At 28.9% G+C, this 23,970-nt stretch overlaps 1 protein-coding gene across 4 annotated transcripts; it reads right to left on the bottom strand.

Moving 5' to 3' along the window:
* Positions 1-7,858: 7,858 nt before the first annotated feature.
* On the bottom strand, positions 7,859-23,114 carry LOC132725923 (uncharacterized). 4 transcript variants are annotated; one of them, XM_060711131.1, is made up of 10 exons: positions 22,999-23,114; positions 22,333-22,677; positions 17,982-18,090; positions 17,323-17,439; positions 16,829-16,866; positions 16,391-16,487; positions 15,086-15,133; positions 13,675-13,740; positions 12,704-12,840; positions 11,196-11,810 (listed from the first exon to the last, which is right to left on the bottom strand). In XM_060711131.1, the coding sequence occupies exons 2-10, from the start codon at positions 22,675-22,677 to the stop codon at positions 11,502-11,504; spliced, it is 1,266 nt and encodes a 421-aa protein (XP_060567114.1). In that variant the 5' UTR covers positions 22,999-23,114; the 3' UTR covers positions 11,196-11,501. The 4 variants fall into 4 exon arrangements, with proteins under 4 accessions (XP_060567115.1, XP_060567114.1, XP_060567116.1 ...); XM_060711132.1 differs by lacking the exons at positions 11,196-11,810; positions 22,999-23,114 and adding an exon at positions 7,859-10,521 and having other exon boundaries at positions 22,333-22,955; XM_060711133.1 differs by lacking the exons at positions 15,086-15,133; positions 22,999-23,114 and having other exon boundaries at positions 22,333-22,955.
* Positions 23,115-23,970: the final 856 nt, after the last annotated feature.

The following is a 23,970-nucleotide window of genomic DNA, read 5'->3' on the forward strand; positions in this document are numbered from 1 at the left end:
GTCAAGCATGATATCAGATGTAATACAACACTATAATTTGTGATATTACATACTTTCAATTGTGGACCAATTTATTTGAACGTTTGAATATCTACCATTGACGGACTCTGCAACTTGATGGATAACGAGAAAATATCATTTGAAAATGGGGAGTAGTACGTTCATTTAATATAATATTCATAAAAAATCCTGCTTTGTTGAAGTTGGGATATATGTTCTTCACTATGCCGCATTTTTACTCTGTAAATTTATATTTACTGCTTTTGTGATTTGCTTTATTCATCTCTATGTCATAGTGTTGTGAAGCACCTTCCTTGACAAAAAATCATGTCTGTGCCGGAATTCTTACTTTATTTATTTATTTATTTATTTATTCATTTATTTATTTATTTATTTATTTTTATTCGCCTTAGTATGAAATCATATTTGTTCTTATTATTATGATTTTTTTTCTACGTCGCACTTAAAAGTATAGTTCATATAGCAAATTCAAAGCAAGAAGACTGAAATAAAACAGAATAAACGGTGAACTCAACAGAGAACACTTTTTGCACTTCTGCCGATATTATAACAAATCAGATGTTGCGTATGAATCATATTTTGAAAAAGAAAAATCAAAATAATTCCCCTAAAATTACCCCTAAACAGCACATTGGAGAAAAGAATAAATAGATAAAAAGAACAGAAATGTTAACTTAAATATCGATAGTGAACATTTTGTTTTGTTAATACTTACATTTCATTGATAACCAATAAGTGAAACTTTCTGATCAATAACAAACTTATCATTGATGACACCAAACTAATCTGATGTATGTCCTATTGGCGGAACTAAGAAACAAACTAGAATTTTAAGAGGGGTGCAAAGGTTGTGAAGCCTAGTTCGCAATTTGATAGATCTATACTCTGACTTTTTATTTGAAAAATGATAAATCTTACCACAAACTGAAATGTACTCTTTTGTTAACAAATATATTTGCGCAGTTCTTAATTAAGCAATAAAAACATGTGCTTTGCTAACATTTGACTTTGTTATAATGTTTGAAATTCCCCGAATGCCACTTATATTTGATATATTTGAAATTTTTATTATATAAGATGATGTATTGTGTACAAGCCTGAAATTAAATTTCTGTTCTCGTATTGTAATCAACCAATCTGATAATAAGAATGATACAGGTTAGGGATCTGTGTATTGGGTACCGAATATATTTTTTGTCATTGCAAGTTTGTATAAAGTTGATAACTGATGTTAATGTATTGTATGATAAAATAAACACAGATACAAAATTATCGCGTTTGCTACCTCCTGATGTATTTGCTGTTTTTCTAGCATTTTTAAAAAATATTTGATACATGTACCAATTAAATGCTTATTTTGTTTATAATGTTTACAATATTCAGAAGGTCATAAATAGATTAATGACATAGAGTTTGTGTTACAGACATGGACATGGAAATGAGGCACCAAACAATGAATTTTGTTTTCTGCGGTATCCGACTTTGACGCAGCATGCATCCAAATTGATACTGATTTTCTGAAAATTTTGAAAATGTAATCACAAGTTTAATATTGTGGAGTTAACAAATAAAGTAATTTACCCATTGCAAGCGGCACTTACAATCCACGTATTTACCAGAAAGTGGTCAAAAGTAGCAATTACTGCGCCAGTCAAGTAGAAGAAATGTTTTGATAAATACGACCAAAGCAGTCATCAATCGCATAGAAAATGTACATTATTTTTTAATATTGAACCTTTTTACTTTTCTTAAAAACTAAGTACATTTTTCTCAAGTTCGATATTGTTGAAATATATTTACTCATCTGTAGGAATGTAAATTTAATATTGCATATGATGAAAGAAATCTTAGATTTATTGTCTTTTTATCAAGTATTACATTAAAGTTGTCATTGAAATATTTTAACTGTCTTGCTTTATATTAACTTTCTAGACTCGTTAATATGATATGCCATCTTATATCATATCCTATATACACATAGCAATGATACATGTATATGTGAGTAAATATGTGGTTACACTACGTACATTTGCCTTCGATGTAACTAAATAGATAGCTTTAACTTCTTATGTGACTTGTGTTTTGGGGATTTTTTCTTTCTTTTTTTTTTGTTGTTGTTGTTGATTTTGTTGTTGTTGTTCTTATTCTTGATTTTAAATGATAGTTAAGTTTCAATCAAGCATATAAATAATTTGAAAAGGAAAAGAAGCCGGGGAAAAGGGAAACTGCCACAAATTCTTGATTTGACAGATGAAACATTTCCTTGTCTGTTTGATCTCCATCTCTTAGAACATATAGCAGCAGCCTTTTACAGGGGTATTTCTGTAAAGACATTAACTGTCATCGGCATATTACAATTGTAAGAATAGTGTAGTCTTTAAAAAGAAAAATCTTCAAGACAATATTATAAATTGTATAAATATATGCTTTCATAAATATAATTATAACAGTTCCATTTGAATTGTGTTTATCTCGTATAAAAATAATATAGAAATACATGTAATCAACAATAATAATTATTTTAAACACTCGGGGAAGCATCTTATTAATGTGTTATTGCTTCAAAAGGTATGCCAATAAAGTTATATATTTAGTACCCAAATTGAGTAATATGATTGTTATTTTGCTTATTTGCCCATTATGCTTTTGTTCCGATCTTTATTATTCATCTTGAAGCTTAACATGTAAATAAATATAGCCATACCATGTTTAGACTACTAAAGGTTCATATTTTTAATATTTCTGTTTTGTTCTGGTACATATTTATCTGTAGAAATATAAAAACATCGCACTTTAAGGAAGACTTTTACTTTTGACGCATTACCTTGCCCAAAAATAGCCTGTGATTTTAAACTGATGAAATATTAACTTCTCATTACCTTTTTTATGAACATTTTTAACTATGACCTGTTCCTATTTTTGGTAGAGTCATAAACGGGTTTTATGTCGTTTCCGGTTTGACATAATAAAACACCAGCCGTTTCCTCATTAAGATATTCCTTGTTCCGTTTACTTACATGATGAAATACTGTTTGTATCTAAACACCTTTTTTCCTAATTTTGTTATGACAAATGTCCTTAAGACATTGCCATACGCCGGAGTAACCATTGGTATTAATGCATCATGATAAGTTAGTATGTTTAAATTCCATTACAGCTGTGTTCTTTAAGGATTTGTTCAAGTTCTGTTTTAAAAAATCGAATTTTTCTCAAATAAGTTTAATATGTGCATTTACTTTGACAAATCAACTGAAATATTTCAAATTGATTTAAGCGCAAAATACGCACCATTATTGGTTTGAAATTATTCATATTGATGTAATATAAAATTTTGAATATCTAATCTTATTAAACTATTAAACAGGTAATCATTAATTAGAAATATGAAAAAATAACACAAAAAACCCTAGTAAACCAACCATTTGTTTTCAGACTACAGCAAAGGTTTCTTTTCCTGGTAGACGGGCAACTTGGCGTAAAGATTTGGAAAGTTAAACAGCCATGAAAAATACTCAATCTTCATGATAAATCTGCTTCCGTGATATTATCATAACAGACTCAAATAAAGGGTTTGTTTAAACATTATTTCCATATCTTTGCACTGTTCATACTAAACGGGACACTGATTTACAATCAACAGTGCAACAATATCTATAGTAATAAAATCTTGAAACTAAAACATTAAATGAACTCCACTGAGGTCAGAAGCCTATAAAACATTCAATTTGTGTTTCTAACATAAACCAGCTGGGCATTGCATTTAAAACAGAAAGACATGCAAAGGATTATCAAGAAATATACTCAGAAATAAATTGAAAATCATATTTTGTGCATTTTCGATTTGAGTAAAAAATAATTCAACGTCTTTCAGATTCTGATCATTTTTCATAAATAAAGTAATTATTCTGGAAAAACAGAGTGAGCGAATGATCTGATAATTTGCACGCAAGTTCTTGGTCTAGCTTTAAGTCAAAAGAAAAATTAGGTTCGGAAAGTTATTTCCGGCTCCTGCATGTCAAATGCCCTCAGTAGAGTCAATTTAAAGTAATACAGCGCATCCACCAATTATGCGAGAAATGTTTGTTTCATATGTTTGTCATTTGAATAACAATATATTTAACCACAAATATTGACATCTGCTCTTCTGTTAACAAATATGTTGTAGTGTAATTCTTATGGTATGTACTGATCTGAATTAGAATTGGACCAGGTCAGGGATCTTTGCATTATGTCCGTCAAAACACCTTGCAATTAGCACAAATAATTATAACATTAGTGTTAATATGATTAATACAGATGATCCAGATAAAAAAAATGAATTTTTACAAATGTATTGTTTAATTTAACTGTTAAAAACATATTATGATAACTTTATACAATTTGCTCAAATGGTATATTATTATACTGTTACAATAGTCATTTTAGTGTCAGTATTTAGTTTGTACTTTGCGTGGTCTGGCTGTCAATATTTGTATACGGTATCAATTTGACAGTTGTTTTGAAATACGATACGGTAATAAATCGATTTAAATTACCAATACGTTGAGAGCTTTGTAGATGGTTTTAAGAGATAATGAAGTTTGTGAAATATTACCTGCTAAATAAGCTCAAAGACATTATAAATCAAAACTAGCAAAGTTAAATTAAATAGACTAATTGTAGGCCATACGGGTTAAATATATAATATAACTTGTCATTGATTGCATATGCATAACCCCAAGTTATACGGACAATGCGTTCATTTTGTTAAAATGGTCCTCTTATTTTTGTTAATAAATGTTTTTTTTTTTTTAATATTGCAGGGCAAAATCGTGATGCAGTAGAGATATTTATAAAGATTCGAATCTTAAACTGTGCTGAACTATTAGAAAAGCAGGACACCGCACAAGCGCGATGAATTTGTATAGAATTGGCCTCTATTGGTAGAGGACCACTTTTTCAAAGACAAATGCTATCATATCAAAAACAGTTGTGTTTGTATATTCTTTTATTTTCTATTGTCAAACATCTTAATCTTTTCTTTTAAATATCATTTACTTTTCTGCTTTAAATGATTGTAAATGTATTCATGTTGTATATACAATGATTTTACTTCTATTATGATATTAACATACACGTATATACAAAGTCTCGCGAGTGACAATGTGCCTTTTGAATTATGCTATCTATTTATGATATGTTGTATAAACTGTATCACATTGATGAGATTATAATAAAAAATAAAATAAAAATGTGATGAAATATTGAAATCGTTTAATTCACATTGACTCTTTGTTAAACATGTCCTTCTCGTTCATAATTAATTTGCTTCTGTCTAGGACCTTATATCATATGACCATACATGTTACTGTTAAGAAGACACAAATAAAAGGGTGATTTCGAAAAAGAAACGCTTTCTCAACTATCTACATTGTTGTATTTATCAAAAATTAAAATAGTACGCAATTCATTATTTTCCTCCTTATGAAAACTCGGGTAGAACTCAGATTAGAAATGTTATACATTTGTTGACGAAATGAAATGATGATTATACATTTATAAGTTAAACGTAACGACGAAAGTATAAATAATTTGTAGTTTATTCGATGCTAATGTTTGGATCGTTAATGCATTATTTTTTGTCTTTGGTATTTTGGATAGGCATGGTTTCAGGTGTATTCATGGACTATTTGCGATACTAAAAGTATGACATTATCTTGCTTTTACTGATATCATTTTGATTATATCATTATACAAAGGATGTTAATACTGTTGAAATGTTCTAACACTTTTGGGCAATTTATTTTAAGAAATTTCGATTGAAGTTGAAGATTTTATGCTGCGTTAGTTTGTTCTGTTCTAGGATAATAATGACATGTTGGTTCAAACATGTTTATTCAACATATTAACATTTAACATGTTAACAAATATTTACAAAATACATTTTGGGATCGGGCAGAACCTATAAAAGCTTATGAGTGTCCTCTCCCGTTGAATTTTCAATGTCTATTATAAATATTCCCAATCAAATTAATATGCAATTTATTATAAACAGAGTTCTATTCAGTTCTTCATCTAAAGCATAAGTATGTCATAAAGACACCCATATTGATTTGGCATAGAGGAATATTTCGTTCAAGATTTTCCTTGAATTGAATTGTGAACATTTAGAGGATTACGTGATTAATACCGATCACATTTTTAAAGATATCTGTTGCATATTAGGACATAAAATTGTGTACTAGTCTATAGCAAAGATGATAAAAGCACATCTTATGTTAAAGAGGTTATTTACACATCATCATTACATTGCAAGCACTCTACATGTTCGGTTTTTCCATTCTAAAAATAGATATATTTTGGGTTCCTATGATATATATTCCGATCCATTTTAAGATCCCATGAAATATTTCGTATATATAAAACGGACCCAACCCTAAATTGATCGCATTTTCTAGTAGGCGGTTGTGGCCATATTTGTTCGGATATATTTTATTTTCATAGTGTATATGTGATATGTAAAACAACAGACTTGCTAGTTTTCTTTGTATGAAAATGAGCAGCAGTGGAATAAATATTCATGAAACGATGTGAAAGAAATGTGGATTATGGATTTAACTTTGCCAAACGTATTCTTTTATAGGAGTAACAAATCATATTAGTTTTGAAAACATTGTAATATATTAGAGTAACGTTTAGTTCAGAAAAAAAAATTTTGGACGGAATATACGTGAAACAATATTAACTTTCACGTCACTTGAATTTTTCATGCCATCATGCTTGTTTATACATGTAATCACAAAAAACTACTGTTTTAGTGATAATTGTTTTTTTGTATTCTTAAACTGTTTAGTAAGTACGTTTATAAAGACGTTTAAACTTTAAGATTGTATAAACTATGGCCTAACATCTCAATAATTTTGTTTTTAAAATACAAATACATGTAGAACAATTTTAACAAGCAAGCATGCCTACTTTGAAATCGCAAACTAATAAAATATGATATCAAGTGGGGAAATACATTATCTCAATTTGGCACGTACAGCATTTCTTTTAAAATCAAATAATCGATTTTATGAAATGAAATTTAGGGCACATTTTTAAGGCAAGACACAAGTTGTCAAAATAAAGTTAAAAAAAAAGTTCGTATCGGATCAAATAACACCTTAAATATCATATACAGTAGATTGATCTAATATTAATGCGCATTTAAGATTAAGTGTCCTATTTAAATTCAAACATTCAAAACAGTCAATAATTTCAGAAATCATTTTAACCTAGTTTAAATTCAAATGACATGTACAATTTCGAGGAATTGAGTCTATATTTAGATTTGCACGTAGATGGGTACACAATTGAGGACATTCACCCGTTAAACCCAAATTGTCAATCACGTGACAAAAGTAACTTTATACACCTGATCATAAAAGTATGTAACATGTTTACATTTTATCTTTAAATTCCCCAGATAAAATAATTTCAATACTGCAAAAAATGAAAGGTAAATTTTCGATAATGGTAGAGAATAAACATGTATATGGTAAATTATGCAATGTAAAGTATCGACAAGAATAAGGGAAATAACTCAAGAGTTGTAACATAAACTACGGGCGCTTAAAACGAAATATCGTAGAATGATAATGCATGCATTTTAAAATGTGTTCCATCATTGAACTTATTAATTTCATCTATCTCGCTGCAAGTAAATATGTACTATTAGTATTGCTTTTGTATGTTTTAAGAGACACGAATTTACTATCTTTCTACCACATTGTCATAAACTTGCATTCGCTAATTTGGTGTATTATTTCTGTGTTGTTGTTGTTGTTGTTTTTTTTTAGGGAGGGGGATTATTTCACATATCACTTCACAAAGTGTCATTTTCACAAGTTATATAAAGAAACCAAATAATTTGGAAACATTTTTAAACGTTTAATATTATTTTAAGCAATAACAAAAATATGTCAATTCATATGTAACATATTACATGATCATCATCATACAATAAATGACAAATATTATTTAACCATTCTGTAATCATGATTGAAGAAAACATTTTAGATCATTATTACAGACATTTCTGTATACATACATATATATACAGCTATAATATACTGCGAAACGTACATGTATACTTTCAGTTTATGAGATGAAATATTTACAAATATGAAACGATATATATAAAACCACCAATAGATATAAAAAAAGAAATGTGTACTTTAAAGACATGTTTTGCTTTACAAAGAATGATATGGAAAAAAAGTCCGACATATGAAATGAATTTGTACAATTTCGAAAAAAAATAGTTATATGTTTCTAATGTTAGGTTAATAAGTGAATATATATTTCAAATATTTAGATAAGTATTAAAGAAATAACATTTAATCATCTAAGTGAAAATATATTTCAAATATTTAGATAAGCATTAAAATATTAACGTTTAATTAACTAAATGAACATATACATTATATTTTTAATATTTAGATAAATATCATATTGTAACTGTATTTTTAACATAGATCAAAATGTAGAAATATGTAATATAATTAACATATAGAAAAAACATGAGTATATATTTTTAAAATATTTGAAGTGTAGAAGTATTTTTGAGCCATAAAAATATATAAAATAGTACTTTTATATTTCCCAGGACAAATTTGAAAAATATATACCAGTTGTGACGTAGATTTATTGCATTCAACGGGCATGGTAAATAGTGTATTATTTGTACAAATAAAAATATATTTAGATTTTTTTTGGACAACTAGCACTTTAGAAAATGGATTGCAATATTTTGACAACCATAAAACATATTTGTAGCATTTAGTGAACAATATTTAACATTAATCTAGGCTACAATATTTATACCAAAGTTATTCATTTTCATTTCGGATCTGAGTTGTTTCGTTTTGAATTATTCTAACAGAATACATGCATATTTCTTTCTTTTGCAAGTACTTAAAAATATGTAAAGGGATTTACATCAGTCCCACGTGACTTGTTCTTCAATCAACAAAATATTTCACTGTGTTTGTATATGCTTATTGTATATAATTATGTTGTGCAATTTGAAATAAATATTGTTTGAAATTGAAACAACAATTTAACTTTATAATAGCTAAAGGAAGATTTAAACATATTTATTTTTATGGATATTTATTTTAATCTAATTTTTGTTGATGATAATTAAAAAAAATGTAACGATAAAAAATAGTTATATAATGATAAAATTAATGATAATATTTAAACAATAAATGATAACAAAAACAACGATATTTTCAACTGATATGCAACAATTAAATTTAACTATAAGATAACATTAATTGTTCAAAGTATCTTTTTACACCCACAATTGATAAATGCCCAGCTGTTGTTTTAAATGGTAGAATAAATGATATGACCATGTAGTCATTGTTTTATTATTATTATTTAGATTAGATGTGTTATGTTACGAAATAAGTATTTCCGGAGCGCCCTATTAGAACATTTCGAGACAAATATTCTTCTCCCGTCTTTAACATTTAAAAATTGAAATATGGATTTATTTGGGAATAATTTACATTAATATATATCTGACAAAGGGGGGTTCGGATATAACAAAATATGTTGAACACAGATTACATGTAACAATGACAATGAAAATAAAGTAGAGAAAATAGAGGAAAAAGAGGGGTAATTGAAAAGATGCTTCATTTATGATCAATAACCTACTTATATCTTGAAATCAATACAAACAGCTATGATGAAAAAGAAAAATACTAAACACTGTAAAAATAATTGGTAGAAAAGTCGCTTCGTATTCAGTATCAACAGGAGATTAGGCCTTGCATGTAAATTAAAAATTCTTTTAAGACATTGTCATATTTCTAAAGAAACCAAATAAAGAACATATTGAAGCAGGTAAAGAAGACAGTGTTAAAACAATTCTAATCTTTCGTTTCCTACGTTGTTATTACACAAAAATAATTAATAATATTTCACATTTTACTAGTTGCTCTGTAATCGCAGCCACAACCGTGGTATCAAATGTACAATGCTTTGACATAAAAATGAAGTATATTTAATATTTAAGTGTATTATTATTATTTATATTGACTGCAATACACCTTGTAAAGGGGGCAATAAATGTAACCGTTTTAAAGTATGAAATAAAATTAGCTTGCTTAATTGGCCAGGGTTATATATAAACTATATTTTTATTACTCTCAAAACAATAAAATTAATGTTGTGTAAGAGAATTATACCATTTTCAAAAGGCTACAAAAGTCGTATCAAAAGTGCACCGAAGTACATATGATTAGGGTTCAAACTTAAGAGTGTTACTGTGTCAAGTAATTGTATTTCTATTGTATCAGTTTCCTTTATCTGTACAACCCCTCCTAATGTACAAGGTTTTCCAATTCCTTTCATGCCAGGTAGGGTTTCGTTGCTCGCACATTTAAATAGGTTCAGAATTTCAAACCCGCTTTTTGTTTTGTGAACCATGGTTATTCCCAATTCTCTTGATATTCGGAATTGTGCCTGTAGCAGAAAAAGAAATCTATTGTCTGGCTACAAGTAATTGATGAATTGTGATGGAAAAATGAATATTTGAAAAATATGGGAGATAAGCTGAGAATAATCGAGTTAAAAAGGAAATATGGAATTAGATTGTATGATTGTTTTATTTATGATCATGTTTTCTCATAGGATGAAATAAAAGACCCGTTTAAAAGTAATGCGTGGAAGTTGTTAGTAAAAGCAATGTGTATTAGTTCGTTTTGTTTTCATGAAAATATACATGGTGGTGAATGTACCTCGTTTACAAATCTGGTATCCTATTTTTTTTTTCAAATATAATCAAGAGAATAATGTAAAAAAAAAATGTTACGTGTGACTTGTAGCTTTGAAAATTTTCAAGTTGTCCGTTTTAAAAACAGAACAAAAATGAATTCTATATACAGACTTACACATATGTAAATCGTCTTGTTAACAAAGATTTGATTACACATAGTCATTTGGCAGGTGAAAACAAAAATGTTTTTAAGCATCACTTCGGAGTGATTGATTTGTATTTTATATAATCCGAGATATAAATGATAATTGATATAAAAACAGTATAAATCTTTAAGTGAAAATGACAGTCAAGACAATAAGTGATTTTCATGAATTCGCTTATTATATGTGCTCACTTATATATATACAAAACACGAGCCAAAGGTACACTTTATATTTGTGCGTGCCAAAGAACAATGTGTGCCTATGAATATTGTACATATAGATGGAAAACATATGTATTACTAGATCACTAGTGTACATCAAATAGTGATTGTCCGAACATTGTTTGTCTAAGTATTATACAAAAATATAATATAATTGGTGTAATACAGGTGCTTTTATCAATTATGGTTCGTAAATAATGTTTGAAAAGCAAACAGAAAGAACAGACTTTATAATACAGGGTTTATAATGACTAAGGTGGTTCATGACAAAATATAACAGATGATTGAATTATGAATACATTATGAGTTTGGTGTTGAGATGTAGATGGCGCCAAAATATGTTGCGTCATAAGTCAGATCTATACACGTGTTTTTATATAAACTTTGCATAGCAATGTTATCTCCTTGATTCAGAAAGAGCACACCATTGACACTGCATGACTTAAATTTGGCATTTTGCCCAACTTTAAGCTGAGGGTTCACGAAGTCCACGCTTTCCATGCATCTAAACACGATCGATTCTTTCCCTTTATTTTCACGTTCCAGTCCCTTTTTACTCTCATGTAATAAACCAATGGCCATTCTAGTCTTCACGTCGTAAAAAAGGACCTGCAACATGAAAATAAAGGTTGTGAATCAAGTGTTTTGGACTCAAAGTTTCAAGAGAGAAAATACTAATTTTGGACAAAATAAAACTTTATCATTCTACGCCTTCCTGTAAAGAGATGAATACATTTTACAATATGTATATATATGCATGATATAAAATAATAGTATGTATGATGAAAAATGATATTAAAGAATAATGTATCATAATAAAATAACAAAGTAATAATAAAAGGATAATCATTTTAGGTGTTCATAGAATAGATTAGAATAGATTTATAAGTAGAATAGTTTTTGTACAATCATAATAATGATTGAAGTATCATGATTTTGTTAAGAAGGCCTTTCAAGGAAGCTACTTAAAGATATCACGATTTCTTCGGATTTTGCTTTATGGTGTCATCATATTTTATTTCACATTCTAGTTTTTGTTTCGTACTCCTTCAACATATCGTTTAAATTAAGTTCAGGTAGCCAGTTCATGATATAACAAGTGAAGTGTAGTCCTTGTTACATAGTGTTTTATGCTTTTAAGCACCGATTAAGGTTTCCTTAAACATATCCGAGGCGTAAACTTATGTTCTTCAGGTTATCTTAGTTTGTTTACATCCTCTTCTCAAAGGATTTTAAGTATTTGACTGATCTTGAACGTCCACTGATAGATTACCCCCAGCCTGCATTTGACAATATGTACATTACCACCCCTACAATATATACCTTACCAACTCTATACCCCCATGGCTTTATCAAAACGATTATAATTGCAATTCAAATACCTGACTATGTAACAGATGACAAATTAAGTACCGAGACTAGTAATGGGCTATTTTATTGCGCAACAGATGACAAATTAAGTACCAACTAATGGACTACTTTTTTGGGTTAGGAATACATACGTGAGCATACAGATGGTATAGGCCGGTCTGCAGTGCTGTAAACTTGCCAGTTAATTGGTCAAAATCAAACAGTTTTGGTGTCGTTGAATTCCCCATCCAATCAGCTTCTCTAAAGAATCGTAATGTGAGAGGTGCAGCTAAAACGAAAATGTTTTAAAAATTACATATATATTTCCCACTGCTTCTACTCTCGGACTTTAATGACAAAATTTCACAATTTATCAAACTTATTAAAATATAAAGCAACCAAATACGTTCAATTTGTTAATATTTATTATATTCAGAACGCATGGTCAAACTGTTTACAAAATAAGTCAAATAGTTAATAAAAAACTATTAATCCTATGGTGGTTTAGGATATATTGGGTACTGGACCGCATGCGAACGTTTTTTAGTTTTGATTACTCTAGTTTTCAATCAATATATACACTCAATTTTCTTTCCTGCAATCGTTTGATTATGTTTTGTAAAAATGTGTGCATGTAATTTTAACATGAGCATGGCGAATGGAAACAAAGTCCTATAAACAGTTACGTATTTAAATGGACAAGAACACTTTTGGGGCAATTTTTATGCTTAATTGTATGTGCATGTATGTATTACATTTCAATATAGGGTGCGTGCATTATTTCAATTTTCGATTATCTTTTTATAAACCCATATGTTCCAATCTTACAAAGAATCAATGCAAACAAAATACTATCCACTCAATATTTATATTTTCATTTTTTATGTATGAGTCATGCATTAAAGTGATTGTTAATTTATATGATTAATTTATTGGATTATGTCTCTTTTTTTATAAATTAATTGATATATAGCGATATATAGCGTTAGTAATATTTCCTGATGATATAATTGATATAACTGTATCGAACTATAGCTAAATAGGAATAAAATATTAATTATATATGATTTATATATTTATTTTATATGATTTAATAAAATATAAAATAAAACAATGATTGTACCGGTTGTGATGAAAGTTCTATTTCTATACAATATACCCTGCCAGTCTGGTTTATCAATAAACATCTCTGAAACGAAATATATTTTTTGTTAACTTTGGCATTTATTCCAAACTTAAATTGCATGCACATATTCATAATTAGAGCGTTTTATCTATTGAGTTATATGTATTTTTTACAATGATTGAGAACAAAATACATGTTTTCAGTTCGAGGTTTTAAGTTTTCAAAAGCTTGAAAACTAAATTAAAGTGTTTGGTATTTAGTAAATTAAGTAAATTAAAGCTCAATGTAAAGCATGCTTTTTGTAACTTTGAATTTGATACTGATAACTCAGCACGTACTTTTCATATGTAGTATACTTAGAATATATTTTGTTTCGTTGTTTTTTTAATCAACATTAAAGTACAAATGTATGATTTTGCATCTTATATACATATAATTTAGCATTGCATTAATTAATCAAATAGATAAGAAATGTGTGTAAATTCGATATACAGTTATAGATTATAAGATGAAAAACGACTTTTTATTTTTATGTAAGGTCATCATATAAAGAAATGTTGATATATAGTATATTGAATATATAACATACAATGACAATGGTGTGTTTTCGGGGGTTGTTAAAGGGTTTCCTGTGTATTGAATCTTTAAAGCATAATAACTTTATCGAGTGTTAAACGTCGTGTGTGGGGAACACTCTGTCTAGGTATCTTTTTGTTCTGTGTTTAGTGCTTGCTTTTTGATAGACAGGGCACTTGAGCCCGTGTAACAAGGTAACAAGACATTTTATCCACCATAAAAGGTGGATGGTTTTGTCATAGAACGTATAATCATGCTTCAGTTGAAATATCTATAATAAATGTTTCTGTTGTGAAGAGTAACATCATAGTATCATCATTATTACTATTATACGAAAGCCGCCATATAAATGTGCATATATTTTTGTTGAGCTATTAACTGAAAAAATCTTAGTATCTCCTATCAAAATATAGTTATACTGATGGATAAATAAAATGGCAATTTCATGAGGTTTTTTATCCTAATTTGACTTAAAGCCTGAATGTTTACAAATATTTTCATGTTCATTAATTTAGCTATTGTTTTAAATAATATTTTTATATTGAGAAAACGTTCAGTTAAGATCGTGATATGCCGCATACAAAAAGAATTGCATGGTAGAAATTAATTCAGTTTTGTAAAACCATAAACATTTTAAATAGCATTATTCACATGAACAGTATTTTGATTTTCTAGTTGTACCTATAATTTTGATTATTCTGTTTAATATACAACTATTTTTGCAGTGTCTTTTAAGCAGTGAAGAATTTAGCTCTGTGTGCTTAACTCAAACATGTGCTTTTAAAAGTGAATAAATCAAAACAGTGCAGCACACGTGGTTATTCTGCTATACCTTCGTCTGACTCCTCGACTTCTAATTTCTGTGCTTCGTTTTCTTTTTCTAAAGTAAATATCAGTGTTTTCGGCTTTGAATGCATATTTATTATTACTTTATACTTAGCTTGTTCGAATCTTTTTAAAACGTATATCTGACACTAAACATGCTTTGTACTAAAATGTTAGTAAACGTATTCAAATGTTTTGCTTATGTAACATGCTAGTACTTTTTCTGTCTTTACATCGTTTCTTTATTACACTGTATTATATATTATTGCATTGGTAATTCGTTACATAATATTACATTTCTGCACAGAAAAGCATACATTCTAATAAGTTGTCGATTACATGTTTGTATTTCAAGAGTATTTTAAACAATTAAACATATTAAGCTTCTTTTTTATCAAATTATTAACACTATAATCATGCATACTACTATTTTAGGAACGTCAATGTTGAACTGTAAATCCTTAACATTTCATGACAATAAATGCATGTATGGTATTATAAAAAATTAATGGGTGTAGGCTAACATCAATTATATTTCAATGCCAATACCATCAAGGCAAACCTAAGCCTAATTAAAGAAACATCAAACAATTGTCGATTTATTGATTACTTTCATTTTTAAAATATTGTTCAAAATCTACAGTGGGTCAAATTCATTGTACAAATACTGGCAATGATTTAAAGAACGTATCAATTCTTAATGCTGTTTTAAACACATAACAGTAAATTGGTTGATAATGAAATGTATTTTATGTCATAAATAATTATGATGATAGCATATAGTATCAAGCGAGACAACAAACCACAAACAAGTAATAGTTTGTTGTTGTAGGAATACATGATCAGGTATGACATGTCAATAAATAGGAGATAATAAACTGTTCTAGTACAAATTATCATAATTCATGTATTAAATCACTTAGAGGTCTACCAACATTTTTTTCAGGAATATTTTATAAGGATATCTAAAATGATACATTTCTATTGTTTTTTTATCAATATTTGAAATACTAATGGAAAATGTGCAAGTTGTAGACCAATCCACTTTAAATGCATGTCAAATATAGTGTCTATAGGCATGTTAAATTATGGGTTTGCGACCAGCATGGATCCAGACCAGCCTGCGCATCCGCGCAGTCTGATTAGGATCCATGCTGTTCGCTATCAATTTCTCTACTTGTTATAGGGTTTGTAAGCGAACAGAATGGATCCTGATCAGACTGCACGGATGCGCAGGCTGGTCTGGATCCATGCTGGTCGCAAACCCATTATGTTGGTTTTTTTCGTGAAGCAGCTCAATTATAATACTTACTGGGTTTATTTTTCTCAAAATCATGATCCAACTGTCCAAACTGTTCATTGATATAGTCTGTACCTACATATGTTGTGTAATGGGCTGCAGACACATACTGAAAAACAATTGTGAAAGCAAATGTCATACATATGTGTAGTTATGGTAAATGTTATCAAAGATCAAATAAAACATTAGAAAAACCCATGTACAAGCATTAAGACGGGTATTTATGGTTTGAATGAATTTTATGTTTTACAATTTGTGATTTATACTTATATATGTTGATCAGTTGTCATTTAAAAATCTATAACTATTTTGTTAACATATGACATTAAATTTCGCAATAATGCTTAATGAATGATGTAATAACTGACATACCCATACAAGTCCCTCAATATAATCTTATTATTATACAGAGGATCTGTTTAGTTTTATTAAGTAAATGTTTCAACTTACTGTTGGTAGTTTCTTTTCAGGGATCTCGGTAGTAACCACTGAAAATTTGAATTGAAATAATGTAAAGTTAGTAAGCAAACAATTATTACTCCAGTATTTTAATGTAGAAATCCTGTAGTTAAATAATTAATCTCCTTTTTCTAAACAGTTACAATTTCATCGAAACTTTTACAGATTTATTTTTTCAAAAAATATAGAAAAACTGCTTTTATATTGATTAATAATATAACAAAAGTTTTGAACTAAGGACTTATTTGTTTGAAATGAATAAAAGGTTGTACTCGTCTTGCCTGACCTTTATTTATATGCACATAGCCATTTTAATTTCAAAGTAACTGTTTAGTGTTAAATTTTAAGATATTATAGATTGTATTTTTTTACGCGGATGAAAAGGCGGCTAGGTTAATGATATTTTCATATTTCATGTGAAATCATATGAATCCATCAATTGGCATAATTGGAAGTTGTATACAGTTATAAAAAACTGATGTAACCTGGTGTGGTAGTTGTGCTTTGTACTGTTTTAGTTGTTTTCGGCTCTGGTACTTTCAACTTAGTCTCCACTTCTTTAATTTTTGTGTCAATATACTCGCCAAGCTTCTTTGTGCAACCTGGTGAACAAAATATCAATTATACAATATCTGACATTACTCTTATTTCATATCAGAAAATTAGTTATAGCTTTTATAATTTCTTAATAATTTAAGCTTACATGAAAGTACATATAACCATATATCATGTATATGATTAAACTCTCCATTACGTACCAACTATTGTTCATCAAAGCCTCCACTGCTGGCATCTCAATACATGAATGATTGAAATGACTATACAAACTTTGTTGAGTATTCTACTATGTATGTGCATATTTTATTTATGATCTATATTTCATTTTGTTTAATTCATTTCCTAATTTTACTTATTTCGTTTTAAATTTTTATTTTTTTTTTATTTATTTATTTATTTATTTATTTTTTTTTTTATATATTTTCGAAAGGTTTAAGTATTTTCATTACAACTTTTTATTGACTTTAATATATATCGAACAGTGCATACCAGGATCAAACTGGCACAGATGTACCGGATGATCTTGGTCTGCACATGTTGCAAGGGTAGAGTCTGAGCCGCCAGCAGGCAATGGGTTCATACTTACAATCACAGGTTGACATTTTTTTCTTTGAGCATTTTCTTTGACCTTTCTTGTCTTTTCGAGCCTTTCCTTTTTTCTTGCCACCCTTTCTTGCCCTTATGTATCTTGTATTCTGGAGAAAAAAAACAACAGAATTGGTTTCAAGCTTGTACATTATTTGTTCTAATCTTAATATTTTAACACAACTTCAGTATTTATAGGTGAAAAAAGGGATCACTTCTCTTTATAATGAATTTAAGCATTTGGTGTGACAAATCTTTTTTTTCTACTTTTATGCACTATTTTCATGACAATATCAGGCATTTTTTGTTGAGAGATGTTCGTCCCGAGCAACTTCATAAATGATACCATACAACCTCAAATGTATTTTTTTGGGGGCAAAGGCGTAGATTGTAAATACAGGGGACATATCTGAATTTGGAAAGGTGTGTTTAATCTCATGTATTGCCTTCAGTTTTAATTAATTCATATTTGTCTACTGGAAGCCATCTGATCATTATTTTTGTTTTCTTGTCCTTTATGTTTGCGACCTTACTCGACTTACGTCTCTGAGGTCATCCATGAAGAAAGGTCACGTATAAGTGGTATAATTTATACAAACCCGCCACAATTATAGTATATCGTTTATGAGCTCTTATTGAAGTACAACAGATACAGAAAAAAATATAGAAATTAACTTAGGGTTCAGAATATTTAGGGGAATTCCTTTTGTATCATTTTTAGTTATAAATAGATTGGTTCTTTGAACTAAAGGTGATACCACGTATTTGACAAAATAAACATTGCTCTTGTGATAAGTATATGTTATTACACATGTACATTTATATGCATATAAGATTTATATAATGACAATTAAACTACATTTTCTATGTAATCTAACCATTAGCTGTAATTAATGTTCCATTTGCTTCCGATTGATATTAAAAACGTGCACCGAACAGTTTTTTCTAATGAATCTTAAGGCGACCTTCAGCTTTTATTTGTTGTTGGAAAAACAATTCTGAGTTGTTTCAAACTTAGTATATCAGTGACTTTATCTTGGAAAAGTGCACCATATCACTGATAGGCCTTCTTCAAAACAGCGTTCCAAAAGCAATTCAAAGGGCGGCAGTGATTTTAAGGGGCGGACCGGCAGCCTAGAGGTGGCGACGCTTCCTTTTTTGTATATGTACTTTATCGACAAACAAGTTTCATTTTCTACCATGATTCTTTTGATTTTACAATCGATTTGAATGATTTATCTAAAAATAACTGAAAATAAAGAAAAGCTGAAGGTCCAAGAACTACTCAGTTTGTAATATAACATAGTGGAAAGTGTATGATATTTATAAAGATAATACTTATAGAAAACAATGTCAAGTGTAACGTAAGTAATATAATATATAAAAAGAACTGAAAGAACACGCGACTTAATTGTTTCAAACTACAAACACAACCGCTGACCTAGTTTCTCCCACGGCGCACTTATGAAATAAGGATTTTTTTAAACTATATTTAGGAAATATGATAGTAAAAATCAAGGTCGCAGTACTTTATCACTAGTTTCGTATAAAGATTATACAATAGAAAGTCTTCCTGGATGAGTTGGCCTCGTTTTGCAATCTTCTGTCGAAACTTACTACTATTTACAACGGTTTCGAAACATGAAACCATGGATAGTGTTACAGTCAAATCTGCACAAAGGTACACACGCACAATTATAATCATTTACCAATTAAATTACAAATACAATACTGAAAACATTATTGTGCGTTGGCACTATTTTGGTTTGACCGTAGGCTTGAAATGCGTATTTGTTTTGTTTCATTAAAAAATCCAACATAATAACGTCCAGTTTAGCTTCAATGCTGATCGTTTTGGTTTGTTAATAAAACAATTTATTTATTTATTTATTTATTTATTTATTTATTTATCTATTTATTTCAGTTGTTTTAATATGTACTTATCTTATTTTATTGTTTAAATTGCATTACACTGTATACCATTATACATTGCAGTGAATTATATAATATAAAATTTGTGATAAATATTGTATTATATTGTATACTTGTATAGTATTATATAATTGTTTTGCATTAATTTATATTACTGTATATTATTATTGCATTGTATAATTGTAACGCATTGTTTTGTAAAATTGTACTTTATTGTATAATTGCATTGCATTGCATGGCAGTGTAGTATAGTATAGAGTTTGTATTGTATTGTATTGTATTTTTTGTATTTGTATTTTGTATATTGTAATTTACTGTACTGTACTGTACTGTATTTGTATTGTTGTATTGTATTGTATGAAAACTACTGTTATTTTATAATATTAATGGTAACAAAGATGTGCATATTTATAACACTTTAAGTGCTTCTATAAAATATGAAAAAGAACAGAATTATTTGTCTTACGTTGCATTATAAGAGTAAAGAAAAACAACCGTTTGTGTGTTTTCATTGTTGTCTTTAACATATTTTCATTTTAGTTATATTTCATTTTCTATTTCCTTTTTTTTCTTTCTTTTTTTATCTCTGACAATGCATATTTGAACTATGCACCTGTATTTTAAGATGATGATGATTGATTATTATTCTTTAAATATTGTGTGCATCAGTGTATATATATTTGAATCAGGATATATATGATAAGTTGTTTAATATAGAGCTGGTCATGAAATGGTGCCAAGATATTTTGTTTATTATGTTCCCTCCCCGCTATACCCTCAATGTGTTGTACTGTCATTTTGTTAAAACATGACTGTCGTCAAGAGCAGATTGTCTTATGGAAGATGCTAAGCTTTTAATATCCAAGCAATTTGTAAATGAAATGGTGATTTAAATGATAAAGACTATTGTCAGTTAAATGACATGTCCCTTCTACATCATATATCCAAATCTTGCCGAGGACATTGAATTCTTTGACATGAAAATGCTGCCATGCTAGATCATGGGAAAATGTGGTTTTATACATAGATCCCTGACCTGTCTTATTCGAATGACCAGATTAGTGGATACTATAAGAATTTCACCACAAATATTCGTTCAAATAAAAAGTCAGAGTAGGGATCTATCAATTCAGACATCCTCTCTTGCCCGAATAAATGTTGGCGTGGGAAGTGGGTACCCGGTGCCTGGTATATCATTTTCAAGTTCAAGTGACAAATTGCCAAATGGTATAAATTTTTGAGTAGAAGAGAAAATCTATCATAACGAATTTTTGTATATTGTATAAGCTGACCAATATTATTGATAGATCCCTACTCTGAAAAAAATTATTTGAATGATAATAATAGATTTAACCACAAATATTGACATGTGTTTTTTCTTAACAAATATGTTGTGGTGAATTGCGTATTGTATCCACTTATCTGATTATTAGAATAATTAGAATTAGACAGGTCAGGGATATATGCATTGATCTTTTTTTGGTACAACAGAATCGTATTGTTTTTAGAATTGTGTTAAAATGTAAAAAAATACTGCAGATTAAGTAAAGGTACAGTCTTAAATTACAGGGTGGTAAAATATAAATGTGTTCACGCTTGGGTAACAATAACGTGTAAATCATATATATTTAAAACAGTGTTTATGTCAAAAATAATACTATACTCTGTATTTATTCAAATCTTTTGAATTAACAAGATTTGCTCTTAATTTAAATGCCTGTTAAAATAATAGTATGAAATTAACCATCATTATTTATCCTAGATAACGCAATTATCTGTTACCCTGCAACCTCCACCGATTGATATATGACTTTCTTGCTCCCATTAAAATATTTATATTTTTTGTATAAATGCTATAAAAAATACCTCCATATGTTTTTTGTTGAATAAACTTGATGGACTTGTTGATTGATATTAGATGAACATTATGAATTGATAAGGTTTCTAGAGGATGTTGGTCAATTCTTAGTTTTGCAGCTCATTTGTTTTTTCAAAGTATCTGACTTATTCTGCATTTTAGTTCCATTCTTTATAAAATTTGCCCGCATTTTAAATTCCGAATTCATTTTTATGACTGAAAAAGTACTAGGACCAAATTGAGAAACATTTTAGCTCCTACCGTCCATTTGTTAAGTTTTGCTTGTAAACAAATCTTTTATCTCAGTTATCGTATAATACTTGCCCCGAAGCAGACCTTTGTAGATAAAGCCAATGTTTCTAGACCAAACACTGAATATACCTGGTACGTTTTTTCTATATACATTCATATAACGAATTGCGCATGACTTTGCAAAATAAACACAGTTACAATAATAAATATTGAATAAAGAAATATCAATGGCAGGAGAGAGTTCTGTGAAAAGAGTGTGTTTAAAGGGAAGCAGTAATGCACGAAACACGTGCTTTGATCTTACACTTACCTCTGAATTGTCATCGTACTCGTCATCTAGTGAATCACCATACATTGGCATTGCATTGTGCTCCAATGAAAAATGATCGTCCAATATGTCGTCTGCATCATCAATGTCCGCTCTGACCATTGCAAAAAGATCCTGCCGAAATCCTTGGAAACGTGTGTAGAAATATAACGAACAGCCGCATGCGGTGATTGTCAGTACACATAATACGCTACATATAGCAGTCAGAAACGCTATTTTACGCATTGAAGATTTAATCAGTTTGCTATCGTCCTCTCGTCTGCATTTGCAATGCAAGCAGACGTCTTCTTCGCCGCCAAGATGTTCCTCTTCTTCCATCCCAGGCATCTGTATATCAAATAATGCACACTAATTATTTAAAAGTCCTAATTGCGCATGATTTCTTGCCAAATTATAAACTTTTGACATGTCGTTGTTTGCATTGATACGACTTTTGTTATCTAAATATCGAAACTGATATATATATTTATATCAATGTAATAGCATGCTTTTATCATAGCTCCTTTTATAAAACTAACGTATTTGTTAAAGCGATTGATTAGGTTGAAAAAAAGTTTAATAATCAATACTTTCAATATGACTTCCTAGAATTTTGATATGTCATTTTCATTATGCACCCTGTAAGATTATAACCTAGATTTTACTTACTTCTCAAACTATATATAGCTATAGTATATGTTAAACGCTCGCAAGAATAGTATTAAAATACATGCAGACGACACACACATATATATATGTAATTTGAACGGAATCTCCTGTTTAACATTTGAACCGGAAGTAAATTACAATTGTTGGGTGGGTAATTTTTATTTGCTGCTTTGTAAGTCTTTAAGTATTTTTTTTTGCATAAAAAAACATAGAAAACTTGATTTTAAAAAGATTTTTTCAGAAAATCCCCGATTTTCAGAGCTGTAAAACATAAAACGTTTTTATTTTAGCTCTCCCAAAGAGATATCAAAGGCATTATCAAAATTTTGGTTAAGTCACGTTTATGCCAACTAAATGTGTTTTACAATTACATTTTATATATTATATCATTTTATACAACTTTTTATGTCAGTAATGTATCTATTTTACAATAACACTTGATCATGGAAAAACAATTCTATAAAGCAATTGTTGAAAGAAAATGAAGAATAATTTATTTTCTATGTATTCGATTTTCAGCTACAGTCATGATTACGGAACGTATGCATTTATCATATTTCGTTTCAATTTCATGAATAAAAGAAAAAAATGCAATATATATTTTAATAATATGTTTGAAATTACCTTTGATTTTAATATCGGTTTGTTGTTGTTTACGTTTGTTATTGTTGTTGTTTTTTTTTCGTTTTTATTTTGATGATGTTAATGAGTTACTTAAAATAAATGCAAAAACCGAAGAATGGCTTTTTTATGACTTTAGTTGAAGATATCACTTTTCGTTCATTGCTATATACATTTAGTGATCTATTTAAATTTAAGCCATGTATGGCACGAACGAAGAATTAATCAAGGCAATGTCTAGTTGCTGGTCGGTAAGTGCAGCTTGATTCAGCAAAAACATTTCTTGCATGATTAAATGTGAGCCGCGTCAAGACAAAACCAACATAGTGCATTTGCGACCAGCATGGATCC

This window comes from Ruditapes philippinarum, unplaced genomic scaffold (genome assembly GCF_026571515.1).
Source record: "Ruditapes philippinarum isolate M1 unplaced genomic scaffold, ASM2657151v2 ctg27_1_1_1_1, whole genome shotgun sequence".
NCBI lineage: Eukaryota > Metazoa > Mollusca > Bivalvia > Venerida > Veneridae > Ruditapes > Ruditapes philippinarum.

Excerpts from the sequence above, each read along its gene's own strand:
- LOC132725923 (XM_060711131.1), bottom strand. The coding sequence starts at position 22,677 with ATGCCTGGGATGGAAGAAGAGGAACATCTTGGCGGCGAAGAAGACGTC. Across the intron at positions 18,091-22,332 it reads AGTACGATGACAATTCAGAG|AATACAAGATACATAAGGGC; the intron begins GTAAGTGTAAGA and ends TTTTTTCTCCAG. Across the intron at positions 17,440-17,981 it reads AAAAATGTCAACCTGTGATT|GTTGCACAAAGAAGCTTGGC; the intron begins GTAAGTATGAAC and ends TTTGTTCACCAG.